General features: G+C 42.4%; 1 protein-coding gene across 2 annotated transcripts; it reads left to right on the forward strand.

The window, feature by feature from the left end:
* The first annotated feature begins 225 nt into the window (after positions 1 to 225).
* Positions 226 to 21181, forward strand: LOC135559003 (E3 ubiquitin-protein ligase ZNRF1-like). 2 transcript variants are annotated; one of them, XM_064993295.1, is made up of 5 exons: positions 226 to 944; positions 6237 to 6332; positions 6884 to 6989; positions 15876 to 15975; positions 20916 to 21181. In XM_064993295.1, the coding sequence occupies exons 1-4, from the start codon at positions 431 to 433 to the stop codon at positions 15931 to 15933; spliced, it is 774 nt and encodes a 257-aa protein (XP_064849367.1). In that variant the 5' UTR covers positions 226 to 430; the 3' UTR covers positions 15934 to 15975; positions 20916 to 21181. The 2 variants fall into 2 exon arrangements, with proteins under 2 accessions (XP_064849367.1, XP_064849366.1); XM_064993294.1 differs by lacking the exon at positions 20916 to 21181 and adding an exon at positions 16135 to 16385.
* Positions 21182 to 21448: the final 267 nt, after the last annotated feature.

Raw genomic sequence — 21448 nt, forward strand, 5'->3', positions numbered from 1 at the left:
CAATTGTCTGAAGGAGTGGGAATATATATTATTTATTTTTGTAAATTATTTTGTAGTTTGTGTGGATTAATTAAAATGTTATCTTTCCCATAATGGAATGTACTTTTCTTTTGTGAATTTCTTCACAACCTTCCAGTTGGTGGCGACAATACACCTTTTTGCGCGTAGTTCGCAATTAAACCCAAAGAAGAAGAAGATGAAACTGAATTCACTTCCGCTGGTAACCAAAAGCAGTCAGACGTGAGGGATGTCAAAGAAAATTAAATGTGGAGAGAAGAGACGATTCAGAAACAGGAAAGGAACCGTTTGACAATACTCTATTTATAGAACGAAGATAATTTAAGAGATCGTGGTAAGAATTTAAATAGACATTTCGAAAATATCACATTTTTAGCTAAATCTCCTGTTTTGTGGGTAAAAAAAGAAAGAGATGGGGACAAGAGCTAGTCGTTTACAAGAGGACCCAGTGTCTTCGGCTTTCGTCAAAGATGGCATAAAGCGGGATTCCTATCGACGACCCCGCTGCAATAGGCCCGCCAGTCTTAAAATAGACTTTTCGGGGAGTTTTGACGATTCGGAGACCAACCGTAGCCGATCGGAGGAGGGCAGCGATTCGGACATAGGGCAACAGGCGAGTGCCGTTGGAAGCCCCGCCGACCACAACAGCCACCCATCCATCAGCCAGTCATCACCAGCGGAAGACAACAGCGACTGCAAGCGCGAGGAAGACGGTAATAGCAGTCCCGAGGGTGCTGTCAACGGGGAACATCTGCCTGGAGAGGAGACAGACCGCGTGTCTCACCGCACATTCTCTGAACGTTTACCCGGCAATCGACACTCTAACTGGCGCAACGTCAGCGCAAGATCCGCACGAATGAGAGGCATCAATCAACGCCCGGCGTCGGAGGCTTGGATTGGCCTCTACCGTGTCAACAACCGACATGGTGACAACCCTTTTTGTGTTTTTTTATGTAGTGCTTTATTAAGTTGCAGTTGATATTCACTTTTGGCATATTTAAATCCTGTACACGGCATCATTTAGGCAGTCAGTCAGTGTGAACAAAAACACAAATGTACCCTAGGTAGCAACGTTAATTGGCTTGGGCGCAAACATCTGTTATAGCTAATATGTGAGACGTGACACATTGGTCAGACGTACTACTAAAACGGCATTCTTGGAGGGGTGATTTTTCTCTCGTGCATACAGGCTACTTGACTTACAACTGAACCCATTGTAATTAAGTTGTGATAATCAGGCTGTTGCGTCGTTCCACCTCAAAAAGAACAAGGCAATTGACTCCCACCATCTCAGATTGTGCTGAAATGTTTTCTGTAGTTAGAGCAGTGGTTCTTAAACTGGGTTCGATCGTTTGGCCTATCTGTGCTGCAGGGAATTTGGTGCGCTCAGTAGTCGACTTGTGACTGTCGTGATGGTACGTCTTGTGATTTCTTTCTTAATATTTTAATCCCGTCATACTTACTATGTCGAGCAAAAAAATTAAGTCGGACGAATATGTACAATATGGATTCACATGTATAACGGAACGTGATGGGAGTCAGCGTCCTAACTGCATGATTTGCAATGCCAAAATGAGCAATTCTAGTCTAGCACCGGCAAAACTAAGAGAACACTTCCTTAGAAGCTACATGGAGATGGAAAATACAAGAACACAACGCTCAAGGTGAAGAGAGCCAGATTCGATGAAAAGGCTACTCTGCCTGTTCTCGGCTTTGTACCCATCAACAAACTGATCCTCACAGCATCGTACGAAGTTGCTTACCTGATCGCAAAGCAGGGCAAACCACACACCATTGGTGAAACACTCATAAAACCAGCTGTGTTGAAGATGGCGAATATCATGCTGGGAAAAGAGGCTGAAGTTAAGTTATCCCAAATTCCTCTTTCAAATGACACCATCAGCGACAGAATAGAGGACATGAGCAAAGACATCTTGGCTCAAGTAGTTGCAGATCTGATTTCAAGCCCGGCAAAATTCAGCCTTCAACTCGACGAGACCACAGACGTTTCCAATCTAAGCCAGCTTGCTATATTCGTGCGCTATGTGATTTTTTTTATTTTGTAAGCCTCTTACAACAACAACTAAGGCAGCCGATGTGAAGAAACTTGTGGATGACTTCTTCAAAGACAACAATCTTTCGTGGGATATGGTTTCTGCAGTTTGTTCGGACGGAGCTCCAGTCATGCTGGGAAGAAAGTCTGGTTTTGGTGCGCTAGTGAAAGCCGATGCACCACACATCATTGTTACGCATTGTATTCTGCACAGGCATGCGTTGGCAGCAGAAACCTTACCTCCAAAACTGGCAGAAGTATTAAAAATTGTAGTGGAATGCGTGAACTATGTGCGAACTAGTGCTCTGTCGCATCGCATCTTCAGTGAGCTGTGTAAAGAAATGGGCTCTGAATTCGAGGTACTTCTGTACCATTCTACCGTTCGGTGGTTATCCCGGGGACAGGTGCTGAATCGTGTTTTTGCCGTACGTCCGGAATTAGCCCTGTTTTTGCAAGAGCACCAACATTGTCACGCAGATTGCTTCAAAAATTCATTCTCATTTTAGCGTACATGGCCGATATCTTCGCAGCTCTAAGTCATCTCAATCAAAAGATGCAGGGCGGTGGAGTCAACATCATCCAAGCGGAGAAAAACCTGAAGGCTTTTCAAAAAAGCTACCGTTATGGAAACGACGAACAGAGAACAATAACTTCGCAAACTTTCCCCTGCTGGACGACTGTGTAAGTAAGATCGAAGATGTATCTGGAATCGGAGACATTTCTGTACCTGCGGAACTGAAGCAAGCAATTGCCACGCACTTAGATGAGCTTGCAAAGTCTCTCCACAGATACTTCCCTACAAGAGAGTCATATCCAGCATGGGTGAGACAGCCGTTCACGTTTAGTGTTGACAACAGATGTCAATGATGAATACCTCGATGAAATCATTGAAATTCAGCAGAGCCAGGTTCAACAGCAACTCTTCAGAACAACAACGCTTTCAACGTTTTGGTGTTAACAAATGGTAACGTACCCTGTTATTGCTAAGAAAGCTCTGGAGATTTTCATACCGTTTGTTACAACATATCTTTGCGAGCAATCCTTTTCGAGGATGCTGGACATAAAAACAAAGAAAAGGAACAGACTTTGTTGCGAAAATGACATGAGTGGCACTTGCCAAGGTGAAGCCGCGCATTTCTGAACTGGTCTCTGAAAGACAACAGCAGAAGTCACACTGATTTGCAGTAAATATTCATTATTATGTTTTTGTTTTTGTGTGAAAATCATGTTTTGATGATTTTGTTCTTTGAACACTGATGTTTTATGCACGGTTCATTTTGTGCACCAGCCAAATATATACATATGTTTTGAATTTGAAAAAAAATAATTTATTTTTCCAATGAAGAAGGGTTCGGTGAATGCGCATATGAAACTGGTGGGGTTCAGTACCTCCAACAAGGTTAAGAACCACTGAGTTAGAGACAGTGGATGGGATGATTGGGATGCCCCTACGCAATGGAAGTTTACATTTTAAATGGTTATGGTAAGGGTTATGCATAAGGTTTGGGCAGGTGTTAATGTTATAGTTTATGCTAGTGACGTCCCAGTAAAAGTTTGCTAATAGTTTTTATTAGAAGTATGAATTTCAGCACCCTGCAGAAGGACCACTGTTGTACAGGACAAACATTTTCAGAATTGCCATTTTTACAAGAATCGACTGATGGTGACTCAATGTTTGACCAAGCAAAAACAGGTTGACATTTTTGCAAATGTAAAAAAAAATATTATTTTTAAAACAATAGCACATTTCCATAAGTATTCAGAACCTAACGCTATAAGCTTGGCACACCTGTATTTGGGGAGTTTCTTGCATTCCTCTCTGCAGTTCCTCTCAAGCTCTGTCAGGTTGGATGCACAGCTATTTTCAGGTCTCTCCAGCGGTGTTCGATTGGGTTCAAGTCCGGGCTCTGGCTCGGCCACTCAAGGGAATTCAGAGACTAGTTCTGAAGCCACTCCTGCATTGTCTTGGCTGTTTGCTTAAGGTCGTTGTCCTGTTGGAAGATGAACAATCGCCCCAGTCTGAGGTCCTGAGCTCACTGGAGTAGGTTCCCATCAAGAATCTCTCTGTACTTTTCTCCGTTCATCTTTCCCTCGATCCTGACTAGTCTACCTGCCTCTGAAAAATATCCTCACAGCATGATGCTGCCACCACTGTAGCGAAGGTACCAGGTTTCCTCCAGATGTGACGCTTGGCATTCATTCCAAAGAGTTCAATCTTGATTCATCAGACCAGAGAATCTTGTTTCTTATGGTCTGGGAGTCCTTTAGCGACATTTTGGCAAACTCCAAGCGGGCTATCATGGGCCTTTTGCTGAGGAATGGCTTCCGTCTGGCCACTCTACCATAAATTGGTGGAGTGCTGCATAAATGGTTGTCCTTCTGGGAGGTTCTCCCATCTCCACAGAGGAACTCTAGAGCTCTGTCAGAGTGATCATCTGGTTCATGGTCACCTCCCTGATCAAGGCCCTTCTCCCCAATTTCTCAGTTTGGCCAGGCGGCCAGCTCTAGGAGTCTTGTTGGTTCTAAACTTCTTCGATTTAAGAATGATGGGGGCCAATGTTCTTGGAGACCTTCAATGCTGCAGAAATGTTTTGGTACCCTTCCCTAGATCTGGGACTCGACACAATCCTGTCTCGGAACTCTACGGACAATTCCTTCGATCTCATGGCTTGGTCTTTGCTCTGACATGCACTGTCAACTGTGGGACCTTATATAGACAGGTGTTTCTTTCCAAATCATGTCCAATGACTTGAATTTACCACAGATGGACTCCAATCAAGTGGTAGAAACATTTTCAAGGATGATCAATGGAAACAGGTTGCACCTAAGCTCAATGGCGAGTCTCATAGCAAATGGCCTGAATACTTATGTAAATAAGGTATTTCAGTTTTTTATTTAAGACATTTACAAACATTTCTAAACTTTTTTTTGCTTTGTCATTATGGGGTATTGTGTAGATTGTTGAGGGAAAAAACGATTTAATCAATTTTAGAACAAGGCAGTAACATAACAATGTGGAAAAAGTCGTGGTCTGAATACTTTCCAATTGCGCTGTATGAGATCATCACATTACATTTTGCTCTTAAACACTCTGAGGCTCTGTGATTATCGAGGGGGGAGATTGTTGGAAAGATTTTTCAAATAACCTCCAGTGAGGAACTCTAGAATTAATAGCTTTATATTGTCGTTCGCAATGGATGTAAAAAATAAAATAAATACTTTAACTTTCCTACATTGCTGCGCAGCAGGCCAGGTACTTCTATGTGTGCTCAGGCACCCACACTCCCTCAACATTAACAGGACAGAGAAACTAGACACATGCTGATTGGTCACATGGACCACTCCAAACAAAAGACAATGAAAAAAATGGACAACTTGTCAATTATGGTTATGAAATTAACCAAAACTTGTTTCAGGTTGTGTAGCAGGTTGTGAACTCTACAAACAACATTTCCACTCTGAGAATGAGATCGGTAAATGACTGTAATTTATATATGCAGGAACAGAAATTGATGTAACCAGATTACGGGGATTAACTGTACATGTACTACTGGTGGCATTTAATGGGGAATTTATTTAAAAAAATAAGCTTTCCTTATAGTCATAGGCCTACGAAACAATCCACAGCTATTTTTTTTAAACAAGCTTTCACATATGGCCAGGTCCTGACTGACAAGGAAGAATCTCAGTGTAGGCCTACATTATTAATCAAACAGATGGACAGAAGTGGTTGTATGTCAGTGAGACCCCTACCCAAACCAAGCTTTGGATTTATTTTCCCACGCGCCATTAATCCAGCCCCCAAGCAGGTCTAGGAAATGGGTCAAAGTAATCACATGGGCACAGCTGACAGCAGGGCCAGGGAGGGAGGGGATATGGAAGCCAACTGGGCACACTCTTTCCCCATGTCGTCCCACCCCTGAGGCTGGACTCCTCTAGTTATGCATGTTGTTCTGGTGGAATGATGACTGGAAAACTAATCATGAGTTGAGTTGACCTGACTTCATCAGTGTCAGGATGATACCTGGATCACACACACATGTCAACATCTACTGAAGACCCATGGCATGATGATGGACAAGGTGATTTGATCTTCTCCCCGCCTTTGTTTGTCTAATGTTTCGTTGTTAATCATGTGCATGTTTTTTTGCCATCTCATCCCCAGATATCCGCTGTCCGTTCTGCTCCAAGTCTTTCTCGGGGGGCAAGATTGAGAATCACCTGTTGAGCTGCCTCACATCGCCATCTCTCCCTTACAACAGTGAGTATGAGTGCACCAAAAAAACTCAGAGCAGAGGCCTGTTTCATTTGTTACAAACAAGAGGCTCTTTACATTCACCCAGAGAAAGGGTTGACATTGTATGGTAAACAGTGGTGTTATAGTGGTGGCAGGTAGCCTAGCGGTTAGAGCTTTGAGCCAGTAACCGTAATGTTGCTAGTTCAAATCTCCGAGCCGACAAGGTGAAAAATCTGTCTGTGCTCTTGAGCAAGGCACTTAATCATATTTGCTCCAGGGTTACCTTTGAATGGCAGACCCTGGCCGTGACCCCATTCTCAGAGGGATATGGAAAAACACATTTCCAAATCACACACATTAATACACACTTGTACATGTTTGAAATAGGACAAATGTAAGCACCCACCAAATAATAATATTTACAGTCTATTACACAAACAGTAGCATATATGAAAGTTCAGGCATAATGTGTGTTGAAAGTATGTATGTTAAAAGCTCATTCCCTGCCCCCTGGGTTTGTGAGGATATTTTAACCTCTAACTGTCATGTTTGTGATGTGTGTGTTGTGTTCTCAGCGGACGTGCTCAGTAAGGACAGCGGTGAGTGTTCCATCTGTCTGGAGGAGCTGCAGCAAGGAGAGACCATTGCCCGGCTGGCCTGCCTATGTGTCTACCACAAGGGGTAATAGCACTAGGCCTTTTCACACGCATTGTTTTTAACCTCGACCTCTGGCTATCTTAGCCCCAGGCTATGGCTGACCCTGGGCTAGCTTATCCTGTGTTCACCAATCCTTTGTTAACATGGGCTAAACTCGAGCTCAGGGCTAAGGACTCACACTTCTCAAAGCCCTGGGCCAGTGTTTCCTAAACTTAAATATATATATTTTTTAAGGAGCTCAGTCAGGCTTACTCTTGAAAGTTGTAATATTACAATGCACGAGGTGCAATTTTCGAATCGGCACTTTTCCTCTTGTAATTGCAGACCTAAGAAAGAGCTATTCGTAACCTAGCAGAAATGTCTAGATCAACTAGCCCATTTCAGCTAATGTTATTTAGCTAGGTTTTTTTTTAGCCCATTGATTTTGTTGTTTGTCACTCAGATATCACATGAACACACAAGACATGGCAAAAAGTTGTAGAATGGCAGGAAATAAGCGCGTAAACCTGCAAAATGTTCTCTTCGCCAACAAGAAGGGTGTGAACAGTTTGTCATGGACAGTGCTTGTGCCCATCTCAGCCACGTGACCATTGATATAAGCAATAAGGCCCTTGTTAACACATCCTCTCCAGTTGTGCTCACTTCACCAGTTCATGACATGCCCGAGCCCAGCATTATAGGCTCCCCGTCTTTTCCTATAGCCATATTAAGGCCTAATGTATTTATTTAAATTGACCGATTTCCTTATCAGTAGTTCCCAAACTTTTTATAGTCCTGTACCCCTTCAAACATTCAACCTCCAGCTGCGTACCCCCTCTCTATCACCAGGGTCAGTCAGCGCACTTTGAAATTTTGTTTTTTGCCATCATTGTAAGCCTGCCACATACAATACATTTTTTTATCACAACCAGGCTCGTGGGAAGTGACAGAGCTCTTATAGGACAGAGCTCTTACTAATAATCAATAATTGTGCTCTTTATTTAACCATTCTACACACAACCTTATTTGTTAATTGAAAATTGTGAATAACTCACCACGGGTTAATGAGAAGGGTGTGCTTGAAAGGATTCACATAACTCTGCAATGTTGGGTTGTATTGGAGAGAGTCTGTCTTAAATAATTTTCCACACACAGTTTGTGCCTGTATTTAGTTTTCATGCTAGTGAGGTCCGAAAACCCACTCTCACATAGGTACGTGGTTGCAAAGGGCATCAGTGTCTTAACAGTGTGATTTGCCAAGGCAAATTTGCCAAATTTATTTAGTTTTCGATCATGATCTGAAATGTATTTTAATATTCAGCAAAAATATACTGTTGAAATAGACAAAGCTCTGAGCGCAGCCCAATCCAGAAATCTGGCAGTGGCATCTGATTTAAATTACATTTTCACAGAACCGCTTGTTGCAATTTCGATAAGTCTCTTGTTCAGATATCTGTACGTGGACTGGAGGCAGGGCATGAAAGGGATAACTAATCCAGTTGTTTGTGTCATCCATTTCGGGTTCTTCGCTATATCACATTTGACATTTTTTTTTTACCCTTTATTTAACTAGGAAAGTCATTTTAAGAAAAAAATCTTATTTGCAACGATGGCCTACCGGGAAACAGTGGGTTAACTGCCTTGTTCAGGGGCAGAACGACAGATTTTTACCATGTCAGCTTGGGGATTCGATGGTTTGCCATTGTCCGTAAGCTTGAGTTCATTTGCACACAAAAAAATCATACAATGATGGAAAGACCTGTATATTGTACTTGATAATGCAGATAGAGGAGAGCTCCAACTTCTTAATCATAGCCTCAATTTTGTCCCGCACATTGAATATAGTTGTGGAGAGTCCCTGTAATCCTAGATTCAGATCATTCAGCCGAGGGAGAAAAAAAATTAACTTGCCCCTCAGAACACTTCATGATGGCAGAAGTGAGTGCTACGGGGCGATAGTGATTTTGTTCAGTTACCTTCGCTTTCTTGGGTGCAGGAACAAAGCTGGACATTTTGAAGCAAGTGGGGACAGCAGACTGGGATAGGAAGATATTGAATATGTCCGTAAACACTCCAGCCAGCTGGTCTGCACATGCTCTGAGGACGGGCCTCGGAATGCATTCTGGGCCAGCAGCCTTGCGATGGTTAACATGCTTAAATGTCTTACTCATGTTGGCCAGGGAGAACGAGAGCTCAGTCCTTGGGAAGCGGCCCGTGTTTGCTGCACGGCGTTATCCTCAAAGCGGTTGCAGAACATGTTTAGCTGTCCAGGAGCAAGACGTCGGTATCAGCGACGTGGCTGGTTTTCCCTTTATAATCCGTGATTGTCTGGAGTCCCTGACACATACATCTCGTGTCTGAGCCGCTGAATTGTGACTCTATTTTGTTTCTGTACTGACGTTTTGCCTTGCGGAGGGCATAATTGGACTGTTTCTATTCGGCCATATTCCCAGTCACCTTGCTGTGGTTAAATGCAGTGGTCCGTTCTTTTAGATTTATCCACGTTTTTGGGTTTGGATAGGTTTTAATCATCAAAGTGCAAACAGCATCCCCTATACACTTCCTGATGAACTCAGTCACCGTGTCAATGTTATTCTCAGAGGTAACACGGAACATACCCCAGTTCGTGTAATCAAAACAATAATGAAGCATGGATTCTGATTGGTCAGACCAGCGTTGAGTAGACCTTCGCGCGGTACTTCCTGTTTGCGTTTCTGCCTATAGGAAGGGGGTGCAGAATGGAGTTGTGATCTGATTTGCCAAAGGGAGGGTGGGGGAGGGCCTTGTAGCCATTCCGAAAGTGAGTGTAACAATGGTTGAGAGTTTTTGAAGCTTGAGTACTGCAGGCAATGTGTTAACTTCGGTAGTTTTCCTCAGATTTGCTTTATTAAAGTACCCAGCTACAATAAATGCTGCCTTGGGATATGCGGTGTAGTTCCCTGAGAGCCTTCGTGGTATCGGCTTGAGGGGGAATATATACGGCTGTGGCGATGACCGAAGAGAGATCTCTCGGGCGGTAATGCGGTTGTATGTGCAGGTCCAATAATATCCACTATACTTTCATGCCAGCCGTATCCCACAGACCCTACCAGCCCTCACTCACCTGCTTCTCACCTTCTCTTCACTCGTGTCTATTCCATCCGTTTTTTTTTTTTTTTTCAAATCAAAGTTTGCCGTGATGGCGAGCGGGATGCAGACCCAGACCCTGATTGAGTGTTCTGTCAGAGTTGTACATTTGTTACATTCGAGCAGAGAGCAATGTTGATACATTGTTTCATCGCCTGTTATAACCAAGAGCACAGACCAGTCTGAGTAGACTTTGCAAATTCACTGTTATGCAGCCTCCTGGCAACTTGACAGTAGGTTTAGGATAATTAGATTGGCACAGGAAGAAAGGAGAAGGGTTTACTGCAGCGAAAAGGAACCACAGCAGAGCAAGTGTTTATTGCGCTGTCCGTGCTGAAGCTGCAACATTTCAGCCATTTCGTTTTTTAACTTGTTTCTGACTGAGAAGTTCTGTTACCAAAATCCCCAATTTGGAGAAACACTCCCTCAACCCTTGCTCTCTTTACGTGAAACATGTAAGCATCGCATGCATGTGACCAATAGGGCCTGACCTATAGCCCATCATAATTACAACAATACATTTGTTATAGCAAACTCTAAACACAGTAACACATGACAGCAAAATGTATGTGGAGGAAGTGAAAGAGAAACTCGGAAACAGGCAAATGTTTACTGGTTGCTCAGGAGGGAAAGAGGAAGTCAGGTCTGTGGAAGACCATTTGGCATTTGAAAAAGGAAGGTATAGGAGCAAGGGTTGCGTGAGTATTGTGTGTATTTTTTCAAACCATTTGAAACTGTAAACAACACAAAATAAATAAGTGTACCGGAGAGTCTTTTCTAACGGGGACAAAAGATCTATAAAGCCTTTATTACAGCAGACCTAAAAACAATTGCATGCGTTCGTGAATTGCAGTTTATGTATCATTTAGCCTAATTATTCATAGCGCCCTTTGGTTAATTTTAAAACTAAAATGCTTGATTTGCATTTCAAAGCATATGCTGTGTGATGGCATGGGCGAATGAATGATTGATTGATACAGTAGCCTGTATATTGAAATGTAGGTTTAAGTAAGTTGTGGTTTTAAGATCAAACAGTACCCTCTCTTAGGCCTACAGCTCGATGGTGGTTATACAAGGCTACTATACAAAGCCTACCAATGATAACAACTACTTATTACTATAATGGGGCGGCAGGGTAGCCTAGTGGTTAGAGCGTTGGACTAGTAACTGGAAGGTTGCAAGTTCAAACCCACGAGCTGACAAGGTACAAATCTGTCGTTCTGCCCCTGAACAGGCAGTTAACCCAATGTTCCCAGGCCGTCATTGAAAATAAGAATTTCTTCTTAACTGACTTGCCTGGTTAAATAAAGGTGTAAAAAAATAAATAAAAAAAATGGTAATCATAATAATTGTAATAATAACAATAAGGAGATCAAGAAAAAGGAGGGTATAGGAGCAAGTGCTGCGTGCATATGTGTAACAAACAGGTGCTGTTAGATCACAATATTATTGTTCTGCCTGTTTGGAACAGTGTAAACAATACATTTCTAAGTAATAACAGTCTGTTCTAACAAAATCAATGAGAAAGCAACCGAATCTGTGAAATTGCTTTTTCCAAAATTTTGCCGTTGCATTTTTTTTTTTTTTTTTTACCTTTATTTAACTAGGCAAGTCAGTTAAGAACTAATCCTTATTTGCAATGACTGCCTACCAAGCATGAGGCTTGGTGCTCACAGAATCAGTAGGGTATTAAACAAACAGGCAACAGAAGCAATATCTGTCTTATTTCTGTAGATATATATGGATGATTTATAAAGTCAAGCACATTTAGCAGTTAGGCTATTGATTATAAGCCTAATTAAGTTGGGGTTTCCTGTCTCCTCAATATTCAATTAAGCAAAGGCAAGGGCTCTTTCCTCGTCTCCGCTGCTGCCTCCACCGCATTGTGCTCAATCCCAATATGCTGGTTAATTTTGCTATTTTGCACATAGCAACATAGGGGAAGGCGCCAATTCTACTGCGCACTGAATATTGTTTCAGAACCACAAACCACTAACTTATCCAATGCGGGAGAAAGCGCATTTGTTATAAAATATTAGATTTTAGTGTTGCACCGTTATTTTTCCATAATATAACCATATACAATTTCAGTATCGCATGTCTTAGTGATGGACTGTGCCATCCCCGTGGCCTCCAATGGATTAGTCCACTGAAACAGGTGCCAATCAGACTTGTGAACCATAGTATACATGTACTTGTCAAAATTGCGTGCAGAACGATTCACAAGCATATGCAAAGTAAGTGAAAGTGCAGCTTTTGCGATTGGACAGTGAAGATTCTATGCATTGTTCTTGACCCTGTTTCACGCTGGCTATTTTGGCACCATCTTGATAAGCTTAACTCCAGTGTATATTTGGCCTTGTGTTTTTGTCCTGCTGAAATGTGAATTTGTTTGTTGGAAGGCAGACTGAACCAGGTTTTCCTCTAGGATTTTGCCTGTGCTTAGCTCTATTCCATTTCTTAATATCCTAAAAAAAAAAGCTCCCTAGTCCTTGCCGATGACGAGCATACTCATAACACGATGCAGCCACTACTATTCTTGAAAATATGAAGTGGTACTCTGATGTGTTGGATTTGTCCCAAACACAACGCTTTGTATTCAGGACAAAAGGTACATTTCTTTGCCACCTTTTTTGCAGTATTACTTTAGTGCCTTATTTGAAACAGGATGTATGTTTTGGAATTGTTTGAATCTGTACAGATTTCTTTTTTTTGTCATTTAGGTTAGGTTAGGTTAATTTGTAAGTCGCTCTGGATAAGAGTGTCTGCTAAATGACGCTAAATGACTTAAATGTAATGTAATGCATTGTTGATCCATTATCAGCTTTCTCCTATCACAGCCATTAAACTCTGTAATTGTTTTATAGTCACCATTGACCTCATGGTGAAATCCCCTGAGCGGTTTCCTTCCTCTCCAGCAACTGAGTTAGGAAGGACGCCTGTATCTTTGTAGTGACTGGGTGTATTGGTACACCATCCAAAGTGTAAATAATAACTTCACCATGCTCAAAGGGGTATTCAACATCTGTTTTTTTTGTTTTTTTTGCCATTTACCAATAGGTGTCCCTGGTCTTTGTGGTTAAACATGTTTGAAATTCACTGCTTGAGTGAGGGATCTTACAATTATCTGTATGTTTGGGGTACAGAGATGAGGTAGTCATTAAAAATCATGTTAAACACTATTATTGCACAGAGTGAGTCCATGCAACTTATTATGTGACTTGTTAAGCAAATGTTTACCCCTGAACTTATTTAGGCTCACCATAACAAAGGAGTTGAATACTTATTGACTGAAGACATTTCAGCTTTTAATTTTTAAATCATTTGAAAACATTTCTAAAAACATAATTCCACTTTGACATTATGGGTTATTGTGTATAGGCCAGTGACACAAAATATCTCAAAATGTGGAAAAAGTCAAGGAGTGGTGAATAGTTTCTGAAAGCACTGTACATGTGGCCCAGGAGACAGAAAGGGGGAACCAAGCACAGATCTGTGCAAAGAGTTGTGATGCAATCATGAGTTGAATTCTTTGGAACTCTTATTTAGTAATGTGCCTTCCGTTCTATGTGAAATTACATGGTTATTTTGTCACTGCTTACTGCGAAAAGAAATCCTGTAATGTTTTTCACCCACAAGTCATCTTTGATATCACTAAAAGCTCCATTGAATAATTTAAGAATTGAGAACGTTGTTCATTGACTACTGCTCAGCGTTCAACACCATAGCGGCCCTCCAAGCTCGTCACTAAGCTAAGGATCCTGGGACTGAACACTTCCCTCTGCAACTGGATCCTGGACTTCCTGGCGCGCTGCCCCCAGGTGATGGGTAGGGGGTAGGCAACAACACATCCGCCACGCTGACTCTCAATACTAAAATGTATCAAGACTCCAACCATCCAAGTCATAGACAGTTTTCTCTGCCACGGCATGGAAAGTGGTACCAATGCACCAAGTCAGGAACCAACAGGACCCTGAACAGCTTCTACCCCCCCCAAGCCATAAGTCTGCTAAATAGTTAGTCCGAGTAGCTATTTGGTTAATTGCATTGACCCCCTTTGCTCTAACTCTTAAATCTTCACATATGCTGCTGCTACTACTAATTATCTATCCTGTTTCCTGTCACTTTTCCCCTTCCCGTATGTATACTGAACTAAAATATAAATGCAACATGCAACAATTAACAATTTTACTGAGTTACAGTTCATAGAAGGAAATCAGTCAATTGCAATAAATTCATTAGGACCTAATCTATGGATTTCACATGGCTGCACAGGGGCGCATCCATGGATGGGCCAGGGAGGGCATAGGCCCACCCACTTGGGAGCCAGGCCCACCCGCTGGGGAGCTCGGACATCATCAGCTGTCCTGGTGGCTGGTCTCAGATGATCCCGCAGGTGAAGAAGCCGGATGTGGATGTCCTGGGCTGGCGTGCTTACACGTGGTCTGGGGTTGTAAAGTTGGTTGGACGTACTGCCAAATTCTCTAAAATTACATTGTAGGTGGCTTATGGTAGAGAAAGGAACATTAAATTCTCCAGCAACAGCTCTGGTTGACATTCCTGTAGTCAGCATGCCAATTGCACCTTCAACTTGAGACATTTGTGGCATTGTGTTGTGTGACAAATCTGCACCTATGAGTGGCCTTTTATTGTCCCCAGCTCACAGTGCACCTGTGTAATGATCACGCTGTTTAATCAGCCACTTGATATGCCACACCTGTCAGGTGGATGGATTATCTTGGCAAAGGAGAAATGCTCACTAATTATTGCAGAAAATGAGAGAAATAACCTTTTTGTGCATATGGAACATTTCTGCGATCTTTTATTTCAGCTCATGAAACATGGCACCAACACCTTACATGTTGCGTTAGTTTTTTATTCAGTATACAGCACCCCGTGCATATACGGAGTATACAAACCATTAAGAACATGACAGACTGACCTGGTGAATCCAGGTGAAATCTATGATCCCTTATTGACGTCACTTGTTAAATCCACTTCAATCAGTATAGATGAAGGGGAGGAGACAGGTTAAAAAAGGATTTTTAAGCCTTGGGACAATTGAGACGTGGATTGTGTGTCTGTGTGTGTGCCATTCAGAGGGTGTATGGGAGGCAAAATATTTTTAGTGTCAAGAACTTCAACGCTGCTGGGTTTTTCACACTCAACAGTTTCCCGTGTGAACATGGGCCAGCATCCCTGTGGAACACTTTATTCATGTTTCAGAGTCCATGTCAGATGACTTGAGGCTGTTCTGAGGGCAAAAAGGGAAGGAAGGCGTTCCTAATGTTGTTATTAATGTTTGGTATACTCCATGTATAGCCAAGGTATTATCTATTCCTCTTTTTTATTTTTCTATTTTTCCTCTCTGCATTGTTGGAAAGGGCCCATAAGTAAGCGTTTCACATTTTTATTTGCTTTTTGATTTTGAAGAACACTTGTGGGAGCGTCAAGCAGTGAGCGGCTATAACCTTATTTTCTTTACCAGAATGACCTAACCTTATCGCAAGTCATTCACCTCTGTTTGACTAAGAGGTATTTTAAGGTGTGAACCTCCTTTTGAAAGAAATACAGTAACCACAACAAGTGTTTCTAATCCAGCTGTCTCACAGTGAGTCAGTCAGTTGCCTGCACCATGGTCCGAGTTAAGTCCCACCCTGGGACCGCGGATGGGATTGAATTATGTAACTTAAACTGCTGTAATACATGTGTTCTGCATGGTCCAGAATAAGTGATAATCAAAAGGGAACACAGCCATTCCATTTCTGTATGTCTCATTACATGTCTTTGTCTTTCTCTGTCCAGCTGTATAGACTCCTGGTCCAAGGTGAAGCCATGCTGTCCCGAACACCCTTTTGATTGACCCATGGGTCACATGTCCTGCTCAGGGACACACCTGACTCGGGTACGTACGTGTTCATGACTCCATTTATTCCAACCCCATGATGTCACACTAGCCAACATGGTAGAAGTTGGTGTGGACAAAATATTATGTGAAATAGGAAGAGTTACATTCCAAGTGTGAGGAAAGTATAAATATTTGATGTACTTCTTTCCCCCACAGGAGACTGCAATGTTTCTATAATTGCAGCAAATATATTACGGCAATGAAAATACCAGAGGCAAGCCTCCTAATTTTACTGACCCAGACACAGCCCCACAAGGATGTCAATGAAAATACCAGAGGCAAGCCTCCTAATTTTACTGACCCAGACACAGCCCCACAAGGATGTCAATGAAAATACCAGAGGCAAGCCTCCTAATTTTACTGACCCAGAAACAGCCCCACAAGGATGTCAATGAAAATACCACAGGCAAGCCCTAATTTTCAGACCCAGACACAGCCCCACAAGGATTTTACAGACCCAGACACAGCCCCACAAGGATGTCAATGAAAATACCAGAGGCAAGCCTCCTAATTTTACAGACCCAGACACAGCCCCACAAGGATGTCAATGAAAATACCAGAGGCAAGCCTCCTAATTTTACTGACCCAGACACAGCCCCACAAGGATGTCAATGAAAATACGAGGCAAGCCTCCTAATTTTACTGACCCAGACACAGCCCCACAAGGATGTCAATGAAAATACCAGAGGCAAGCCTCCTAATTTTACTGACCCAGACACAGCCCCACAAGGATGTCAATGAAAATACCAGAGGCAAGCCTCCTAATTTTACAGACCCAGAAACAGCCCCACAAGGATGTCAATGAAAATACCAGAGGCAAGCCTCCTAATTTTTGACCCAGACACACAGACCCAGAAACAGCCCCACAAGGATGTCAATGAAAATACCAGAGGCAAGCCTCCTAATTTTACTGACCCAGACACAGCCCCACAAGGATGCGACCGCAGACCACGTTTTTTTTCTTTTTTTTTTCGACCTGGTTCAGTCCATTTGAGCTGGTTCAGTCCGTTTGAGCTCAACTCAGACCACTATAACTACCGCTGGAATAGACAGCCACCTCTCCTCTGTGAACATAGCCCAAACTATAAACTGCTGCACTCCAGAAAAACGGTAAATCGATATATTATCATACCTGGTTGACAATCCCGTGAAAGTCCTTTTTAACTCGAGGAGGCGAGGAAAAATGTGTGTTTCTGTTGTCCCAGGCATTCCTCTTCCCCTAATGTGGACCTTTCCATATGGGATAGGTCATTTTTGTCTTTTATGATGCAGCAAAACAATATTGGGCAGAGATTCACGTTCCAGTGAATAAATGTTTCTGTCCATAACAAAAACAACCCAGCTCTGAAAATGTTAACTGTTCATGCTTAAATATTGCAATGCATTGTTTTTTTATAGCCCGATGTTGGAAAGCAGGGCTTTATTTTGTGGATGGGGTTTCTGTAGTAGTAGTGATTGTAGGTGGTTTTCTATTGTCGCCATGATACATTTCAGGAGAGGGTTGGTGGGTGTGAGTTGATTGTGGAGTTAAAAGCGGATGATGTTGGTTGGTGCTGAACCCACTGTGTTAGCGCCTTTTACCGCAGCTACAGTAGGTTGTTGGCATTTCCCAGGCCATAGTACTGGTGTTATGCCCATACTGAGCACTTTTTACCCCAAGGCTGAACTTTCTCCTTAGATAAGGTGTGCTTGATTGAACCACAGTTGCTAATTTAGTAACAACAGTAGTGTGTGTGTGTGTGTGTGTGTGTGTGTGTGTGTGTGTGTGTGTGTGTGGACGAATGGGGACAGTCAATGTCCTGGATGACAGCGCCCGACTCTGGACAGCAGAGGCGAACTGCAGACTTCTCACTGGCTGTGTAAATGAGAGGTGTGTGTGTGTGTGTGTGTGTGTGTGTGTGTGTTCTTAGTGCCCTTATACCCTCTGGGTGAGATTGTTTTAACCCTAGCATTGTTACATGTCATTTCAGCAAGCCATGACACCCAACATCTCAGATTGTTCTGAAAAACAGATAAGAGTTCCTGACACTACTTGTCTGTCACAGAGAACTGATACTACAGTGCCTTCGGAAAGTATTCAGACCCCTTGACTTTTTACACATTTTTGTTTCGTTACAGCCTTATTCTAAAATGGATTACATTTTTAAAAACTGTCATAAATCTACACACAATACCCTTTAATGAAATAGCGAAAACAGTTATTATTTTTAATTGCGAAAGAAAATTTGTCAATAGATACATACGTATTCAGACCCTTTGCTATAAGACTGGAAATTGAGCTCAGGTGCAGCCTGTTTCCATTGATCATCATTGATGTTTCTACTACTTAATTGAATTTAACACAGGTGGATTCCAATCAATTGGACATGATTTGGAAAAGCACACACCTGTGTATATAAGGTTCCACAGTTGATCGTGCATGTCAGAGCAAAAACCAAGCCATGATGTCAAAGGAATTGTACGAAGAGTTCCAAGACAGGATTGTGTCGAGACACAGATCTGGGGAAGGGTACCAATGTCTGCAGCATTGAAGGTCCCCAAGAACACAGTGGCCTCCATCATTCTTAAATGGAAGAAGTTTGGAATCACCAAGACTCTTCCTAGAGCTTGCTGCCTGGCCAAACTGAGCAATCGGGGAGAGGGGCCTTGGTCAGGGAAGTGACCAAGAACCCGATGGTCACTCTGACAGAGCTCCAAAGTTTTTCTGTGGAGATGGGAGAACCTTCCAGAAGGACAACCATCTCTGCAGCACTCCACCAATCAAGCCCTTATTGTAGTGGACAGATGTATGCATCTCTTTAGTAAAAGGTACATAACAGCCTTCTTGGAGTTTGCCAAAAGGCTCCTAAAGACTCTCAGACTATGAGAAACAAGATTGAACTCTTTGACCTGAATGCCAAGCATCACATCTGGAGGAAACCTGGCACCATCCCTACGTTGAAGCATGGTGGTGGCAGGATCATGCTGTGGGAATGTTTTTCAGCGGCAGGGACTGGGAGACCAGTCAGGTTCAAGGCAAAGATGAACGGAGCTAAGTACATCAGAGATCCTTGTTGAAAACCTGCTTCAGAGTGCTCAGGACCTCAGACTGGGGAGAAGGTTCACCTTCCAACAGGACAATGACCCTAAGCACATGTCCAGAAGCAACTCCTGTATTGTCTTGGCTAAGTCTCTGAATATCCTTGAGTGGCCCAGCCAGAGCCTGGACTTGAACCCGATCAAACATCTCTGGAGAGATCTGAAAATAGCTGTGCAGCAACGCTTCCCATCTAACCTGACAGAGCTTGAGACCATCTGCAGAGAAGAATGAGAAGCTTCCCAAATACAGGTGTGCCAAGCTTGTAGTGTCATACCCAAGAAGACTTGAGGCTGTAATCACTGCTAAAGGCGCTTCAACAAAGTATTGAGTAAATGGTCTGAGTACTTGTGTAAGTGGAATATTTCTGTTTTTTTGTTAGAAATTGACAAATGTCAACCACAAATGTTTGCTTTGTCATTATGGGGTTTTGTGTGTAGATTGAGGGGAAACATTTTTCATAAATTTTAGAATAGGGCTGTAACCTAACAAAATGTGGAAAAAGTCAAGGGGTCTGAATACTTTCCAAAGGCACTGTATATACTTGTTGGGACTGGTGTGGGGGGTCAGTGCCTGGCTTTTGACCATTCTTTTGGATTCCTCATGTCTAACTCATTGTTTGAAGAAAGTGTGGCCCAATTCAGATGTTAGGTACTATGTTGAATAAATATGATATGAATCCTATAAATTAAAATGCCCAATTTGGATGCAATCAGTTAGCTTTCAAAAATATGTTGCATGAATGCTAATCTTATGTTCCTAACAGAAATGATTTCAGAACAATCAATGATGGTTGAGGTCTACCCTCTTTCCTTTGCTTTACGAACAAAGTAGCACTATGATCGTTCCACCTTAGGAACAAAGGTGGAACGACCATAGTTCTACTTTGTTCCTAAGGCGGTGTGATTAAAAACCATACTGCTACGATGACTTGGCCCTCCTCTCAGTGAGACCAACCTGTCCTGTCTTGCTGAAGGCATGTGGTGGTGTGTCCCCCTGCCTCTCTCGCTCTGTCTGGGGTGTAGTCCGGAATATTGGACCAGGCCCTGTGCACTTGTCTGGCCATCTGGCTGTGTTCATGTCAATGTGAGGGATGATGTATTTTAGGGCATGATTACGCCATGAGGCATCTGCCTCGCCTATCCCATGATTCCCATCGCTGGAGGCAATGAACATCTGATGGGGGGATTTGTTGTATTAAGCCACCACCCTTCCCCATAAGAGGATTTTTAGACCGTGTATTATTACCATATGTGTTAAACAAGCTACCGTTGGCTGCCTTTGCCTGGTGAGAGGTTTGTCTGTCCAGGCTCCTATGGTGTAGTTTAGTCTGGGGATCAGTGGTGACGCTACAGTGAGTTTATCAAAGCACAGGCGGACTGCTGTAGACCAGCATGAGGATCAGTCCTGTTCAGCATTCCTATTGGATGATCTCCCTGAGTTGTTGCACCACATCCTGCACTCGCTGAGGTGCTACGACGTGTCGTGCCCTGGCAGCCCTGTGCATGTTACTCTTTCCACTTCAAAAAATAAACTATTACGCCAAAAGTATGTATGTCTGTGTAACTGAAACAGTGGGAAGGGATGTGTGTGAAAAAGAGGAATTGATCATAAGCCCTAAATGTACTTTTTTGTGTGTGGTGAATATGATGAATAATTATGTTGTGTACTTTGAGGGGGGGTTGTCAATAAAAATCTGGACAATCTGAAGCCCCAAATGTTACATTACTATTCTCTCTTTTACTGTGTGGTGCAATACCTCGATTTTTTTACAAATACAAAAGCATAGCTATTCTCCAGGGATGATATTTTCTATGTATTGCATTCTTGGCGTTTAATCACAGGGTTCTGTTCCTCCTAGACGCTGAGCTTTGTGACGGTTATGCTGATATATTCAATGAGAATGTTTGTCACCACAGCGATATCTGCCTCCCAAGATATGGACAATCTGCCTTCTCTTTGGTATAATAGAACAATTACGTTTATTTATTAAAGTGTAAATATGTATTGCAATTCAAACTGGCTTGGTCTTTGTCTGTTCATTTGACTGTTTCTAAGCTCCAATCTTTTGTATGTCTCAATTGGTTTTATATGTATTTTTTACAATAAATATACTTTTGAGCCCTGTTTTGTCAATGTCCTTGTTTAGGTTACTGTTAACTGTTTTATGGCATTTTTGTTAAAGGTCTTTGCCAAATAGGCAGTGCTGTCTGCTGTGACAGATTCAGTTATCTACTGTAAATTACTAGCATACATGGAAAACTAGAATATCTTAAAAATAAATTTAAAAATCAACCATGTGAAATGTTATATTCCTTCCTGGATTCGCTGTATTTAAAAAAATATGGTACTGGTTACTCAATCCTTTAGAGGTCTTCTAGTGATTTAAAAAAA

Source organism: Oncorhynchus masou, chromosome 17, assembly GCF_036934945.1.
Source record: "Oncorhynchus masou masou isolate Uvic2021 chromosome 17, UVic_Omas_1.1, whole genome shotgun sequence".
In the NCBI taxonomy this organism is placed as follows: Eukaryota; Metazoa; Chordata; class Actinopteri; order Salmoniformes; family Salmonidae; genus Oncorhynchus; species Oncorhynchus masou.